Here is a 5,804-nt window from a genome sequence, read left to right as displayed (position 1 = left end):
AAAGGGTTCTTAGTGCAAGCCATGGGGTCAGTCCTAGGAGGCAAGGTAGGAGGAGAAGGAGATGGAGTGAAAGATCTGTCCTGAGAGCGAGTTGAAGGTTTAGGTTTTGCAGGAAGCTTGTGTATCTTTTCTCTAGGAGGCTTTTGTACAACGGTTTTCTTCCTCATTTGGTGGTTTCTGGCTTAAGAAGAAAAATAGAGTAATGAAGGTAGTGGAGAAAATCGAAGGGTTTGAGGAGGAGTTATGGAGGGAAGAGAAGGATTATTGGTAACTGTACCCAAAAGAAAATTACTTAAACCATGCAACTGCATCACTTATGATTTGACTTGAAGGGACTTGACATCATAAAAGAAAGATTTGATTTTATTTGAATATAAAATATGAAATTTATTAAAAATCTTTTTGGACATAATGACACAACAAAAAAAAATTTACAGCAAACAGCCCAACACGAACAAAATAAAACAAATGTGACATTCATATTGGGCCCAGAGGTGGTTTGGATTAAGGAAACACATTGGACCACTTTAGTTCAGATCATTGAGAATGGCCCAGACGAGTCTGCACCTGCAACCAGTCCAAAATACGCTGATTGAAAGGAATGTTCTTCACCTGCCCAAAATTGTCTCATACCTGGTTATGAGACAAAAACTCCAACAAACACATTAGCAATTTTCAAACAATGAATCATAGCTCAAAATTCCTAGGCTAGTCCTAAGCATGCAGAATCTGTCCTCAGCAAGTGGTTTTGTAAAAATATCTGCTAATTGCTCCTCCGATTTAACAAATTGAATGCTAATATCCCCTTTTTGGACATATTCTCTTATTGAGTGAAATTTTACTTCAATATGTTTAGTCCTAGAGTACAAAACTAGGTTTTTAGAAATATTAATGGCACTCATATTATCACACAACAAAGGAATATTTTCAGCATTTAACTTGTAATCAGCAAGCTGTGTTTTTAACCACATAAGCTGAGAACAACAAGAAGAGACAGCTATATACTCAGCCTCTGCAGTGGATAAAGCCACTGTTGGTTGCTTCTTACTTGACCAAACATTTAAGAACTTTCCAAGGAAGCAACATAAGCCTGAAGTGCTTTTTCTATCAACTCTATCACCGACAAAGTCTGCATCACAATAACCAACTGCAGAAAAATCATCAATCTTATGATACCAAAGACCAAAATTGGATGTGCCATGAACATATCTAATGATCCTCTTAACTGCAGAAAGATGTGACTCTTTTGGTTTAGATTGGAACCTTGAACACAATCCAACACTTTGCACAATATCGGGTCTAGAGGAAGTTAAGTACATAAGAGAACCAATCATTCCTCTATACCTAGTCTCATCTACATCTTTCTCAGTTTCTCCCTTATCTAATTTTGAATTAAGGTGCATGGGTGTTCCCATGGGTTTGACATTTTCCATACCAAATTTCTTAACTAATTCCTTGGTATACTTCTCTTGATGAATGAAAATACCCTTTTCAGTTTGCCTAATTTGTAGCCCAAGGAAAAAATTAAGTTCACCCATCATACTCATGTCAAATTCACTTGTCATGAGTTTTCCAAATTCAGAACACTGGGATTCAGTTGTTGATCCAAAAATAATGTCATCAACATATATTTAGACTAGAATGAAGGAATCATTAGAATTCTTGATAAATAGAGTTGTGTCTGTGCTGCCTCTTTAAAAACCATTTTTCAAAAGAAAAGAGCTAAGTCTCTCATACCAAGCTCTAGGAGCTTGTCTTAAACCATAGAGAGCTTTTGATAATTTAAAAACATGGTTAGGATGCTCTTTATTTTCAAAACCAGGTGGCTGCTCCACATACACTTCTCTATCTATCACACTATTCAAAAATGCACATTTTACATCCATTTGATATAATTTAAAATCACAAAATGCAGCATGAGTTAAGAGAAGTCTTATGGCTTCCATTCGGGCAACAGGGGCAAAGGATTCATCAAAGTCTATTCCTTCTTCTTGGTCATATCCTTGTGCCACTATCCTTGCCTTGTTTCTTGCAATGCTACCATCCTCTCCTAGCTTGTTCCGAAAAATTCACTTGGTGCCGGTCACTTTCTTTCCACTTGGCCTTGGAACTAAAGTCCACACTTGGTTCTTCTCAAACTCTTGGAGCTCATCTTTCATTGCCTTTACCCAAGAGGGGTCACCAAGGGTTTCCTTGATATTTTGAGGCTCCATTTGAGAGAGAAGGGCAATGTTTGTTCCTTTATTTGCCTTTCTTGTTGAAGACCGAGTTCTAACCCCATGAGAGACGTCCCCAATAACAAATTCCTCAAGGTAATTCTTCAAGAATCTCCATTCACGAGGTCTGGTGGACTTGGAGGCAGCTTCAAATACCAAGGGATTCTGGGTGCTGCTAGCTTCAGGATTTCCTTCAGATTCATAAGACAAAATGGAATTGTCTCTTGAATTTTTAGCAACTGCAGTTTCTGGTTCAGCTTGAATAGAATTTCCATTTTCATGATTTTGCACAGTTTTATCATCCTTTTGAGCTTGATTCCCTGCATCACAGTCTTCCAAAATACTTTGCACCAAGTTAGTATCACAAAATGTAACATGTATGGACTCCTCAATAATCCTATCATCTTGATGATAAACCCTATATGCTTTACTAGTTATGGAATATCCTACAAACAAGCACTCATATGCCTTTGGATCAAATTTACCCAAATTATCTTTGTTATGTAAAACAAAACATTTACATCCAAAGATGTGCAAGTAGTCCAAGTTTGGTGGGTAACCTTTCCAAAGTTCATAAGGAGTTTTCTTCAAAAATTTCCTTATGATAGTTATATTCAAAATGTGGCAAGCCGTGTTAACCACTTTAGCCCAAAGGAATTTTGGAACATTGCTCTCACAAAGCATAGCTCTTGTCATTTCTTGTATGCTTCTATTTCTTCTTTCTACCACACCATTTTGTTGTGGTGTCCTTGGACAAGAGAAGTTGTGAGATATTCCAAATTCCTCACAAAAGGATTCAAATAAATTGTTTTCAAATTCAGTTCCATGATCACTTCTTATAGAAAAAATCTTTAAATCCTTTTTCATTTTGAATTTTCTTGCAAAAAGGTTTAAAGGCCGAAAAGGCTTCATTTTTATGTGCAAGAAATAAAACCCAACCAAACCTAATATAGTCATCCACAATCACTACACCATAATGTTTACCACCTAGGCTTTGAGTTCTTGTTGGACCAAATAAATCAATGTGTAGCAACTCAAGTGGCCTTTTAGTAGAGATGTCTTCCTTTGGTTTAAATGAACATTTTGTTTGTTTTCCCATTTGGCAAGCATCACAAGTGATGTCTTTGTCAAACTTTATCAAAGGAAGACCTCTTACTAACTCTTTCTTTACAAGTTTGTTTATTTGAAATATACTTGCATGGCCCAATCTCTTGTGCCATAGCTACTTTTTAGATTCTTTAGAATGAAAACAAGCTACATTTTGATCCTTTAGTTCATCAAGGGTAAGTCCATACACATTATTACAACACTTGGCAACAAAAAGCACTTCATTTGTCTTTTCATTTACAACACAGCATTCAAGCCTTTGGAAAGTCACTAAATATCCTAAGTCACACAGCTGACTTATACTCAAAAGATTGTGCTTTAAACCACATACCAAAAATACATCATCAACGAAAGTAGATTGTTCATTACCTATTTTTCCAACAGCAATTATTTTACCTTTTCCATCATCTCCAAAGGTCACAAAACCTCCATCATACTTGTTTAGTTTGATGAAGTAAGTTGACCTTCCAGTCATGTGCCTTGAGCATCCACTATCCAAGTACCACATATCCTTTTTGTTCTTGGATGCTAGGCAAATCTCATCAAAATTATTATTTCTAGCCATGAGGCAGTCTTTATCTTCACATTCAGAATCTTCTTCCTCATTGGAGTCGTTCTCAAGATCCTCCCAAGCTGCCATGAGCACTCTCTTCTTGTCTTTCTTTTCTTTGTCCTCATTCTTGAGCTTTGGACAGTTTAACTTGAAGTGTCTAGCCTCCTTGCAATGATGACATGTTACCTTGCTTAAGTTCGTCTTGTGTTCCTTTGAGCTTGAACCCTTGTATTTGCCCTTGTTCTTCATCATCCTTCTAAATCTCCTAGCAAAAAATATAAGTTCATCATCTGAAATACCATCACTAGACTCACTCTCTTTTGGTTCTATTTTTGACTTGAGGGCTATTCCCTTTTTCTTTGAGTCCGGGTTTGTGTGTGTGGTTTCATAGGCAAGAAGTTTTTCTCTCAGCTCATCATAGGTTATAGGGCTTAGGTTATTGCTCTTGGTTAGGACAGTGGCAGTGGTTTCCCATTCTTTTGTGAGGCTTCTAAGGAGTTTTCTCACTAGGATTTGTTCTGAGTAGTTTGTACCCATAGCATCAAGGTTGTTGATTATGATTGAGAATCTCTCAAACACTTCATCAATGCTTTCTCCATCCTTCATGTTGAACATCTCATATTCTTTTCGTAGCATATCAATCCTCGTTTCTTTGACCTGTTTAGTGCCTTCGTGTGTAACCTGGAGTTTTTCCCAGATTTCTTTAGCTGTCTTGCATCTAGACACCTTTCGGTACTCTTCAAAGCTAATAGCACAGTGAAGAAGGTTGATGGCTTTAGCATTCAGCTCCATCTTCTTCTTGTCGTCCTCATTCCATTCAGCTTCTTCTTTTGGAGTCACCACTCCACCAGCACTTGTTTTTGTTGGAATCTTGGGACCGCTCATAACAATCTTCCATATGTTGTAGTCAATGGATTGGATGAAGATCCTCATTCTCTCTTTCCAGTAGGCATAGTTCTTCCCGTTGAAGAAAGGAGGCCTATTGTTTGACTGGCCTTCAGTGAGGGTGTAGGCAACTGTGGTTGTGCCCAAGTTGTTCACCATTGGATCTTTGCTCCAAGCGGTTAAGCTTGATTCTTGAGACCCTAGCTCCTGATACCAATTGAAGGTTGTAGTAGGCTTAGAGAAGGGGGGGTTGAATCTATTCCTTTCTTGAAGTCACTTAAATAACCCCTTTTTAATTAAACTTGCAATTCTAATTCTGTTTGAACTCAGCAGTGGAAAATTATGAGACAATTTATTTTTGTCTCATGAATATCAAAAAATAGAACATAGCAGAGAAGAGAAAAGCTAACACCAGCATGTATCTTGGTTCGGTTGCCTTGTGCTATGCAACCTACGTCCAGTCTCCTCTACAACAATGGAGAAATTTCCACTATAGTTAAAAGTATTACATACACCAATTCCACAGGATTGACCTAATCCTTTCACACTCAAGTTCTAACCTAACTTGATATTAGCTATGCTAATACCTAACTCTTTACTCTTAGTGCTAATCCAACTAAGGAATGGATACCTCACATGTACAAGATACAAGACACAGACATACCTAAAGAAATTTGAAAATAACTCTAGGCTTTTCTCTCAAGTGTATCTCTCAGCCTTTTTCCACTCATGACTTTTACTTGAGCTCTCTCAATATGCCTTTTCACTCAAGAAATTACAGAAAGATAAACATTGAAAAGTAAATTACAATTTGTAAAACATGAAGGAGATTGAGTCTTTCAACAACCTCTTTGCTATGTGATAAACCAGACTTGCATGTCTCTGATTCAGTTCTTCATTTTTGGTAGAATGCTTCTTTGAAAGAAAGCACTGTCCAAGTAGAGGAACTTCTTCAGAGAGCTTCTTCACAGAACAAAACCTCAATACACTGGGTTATCTCTCCTTGCCTCTAAATGAACAAAAAATCTTCTTTTATCTCCTTG

General features: G+C 37.3%; 1 protein-coding gene across 1 annotated transcript; it reads right to left on the bottom strand.

Moving 5' to 3' along the window:
• Positions 1-261: 261 nt before the first annotated feature.
• Positions 262-4,920, bottom strand: LOC148555425 (uncharacterized). Its single transcript, XM_088490649.1, has 2 exons — positions 3,788-4,920; positions 262-271 (listed from the first exon to the last, which is right to left on the bottom strand). The coding sequence occupies exons 1-2, from the start codon at positions 4,918-4,920 to the stop codon at positions 262-264; spliced, it is 1,143 nt and encodes a 380-aa protein (XP_088346775.1).
• Between the last annotated feature and the right edge of the window lie 884 nt (positions 4,921-5,804).

The sequence above is a fragment of the Arachis ipaensis genome, chromosome B6 (genome assembly GCF_059453495.1).
Source record: "Arachis ipaensis isolate K30076 ecotype BB chromosome B6, ASM5945349v1, whole genome shotgun sequence".
NCBI lineage: Eukaryota > Viridiplantae > Streptophyta > Magnoliopsida > Fabales > Fabaceae > Arachis > Arachis ipaensis.
This window is presented reverse-complemented; position numbering and strand designations above follow the sequence as displayed.

Bases quoted from the DNA above. Each gene is read 5' to 3' on its own strand.
- LOC148555425 (XM_088490649.1), bottom strand. From the start codon at position 4,920: ATGGTGAACAACTTGGGCACAACCACAGTTGCCTACACCCTCACTGAA.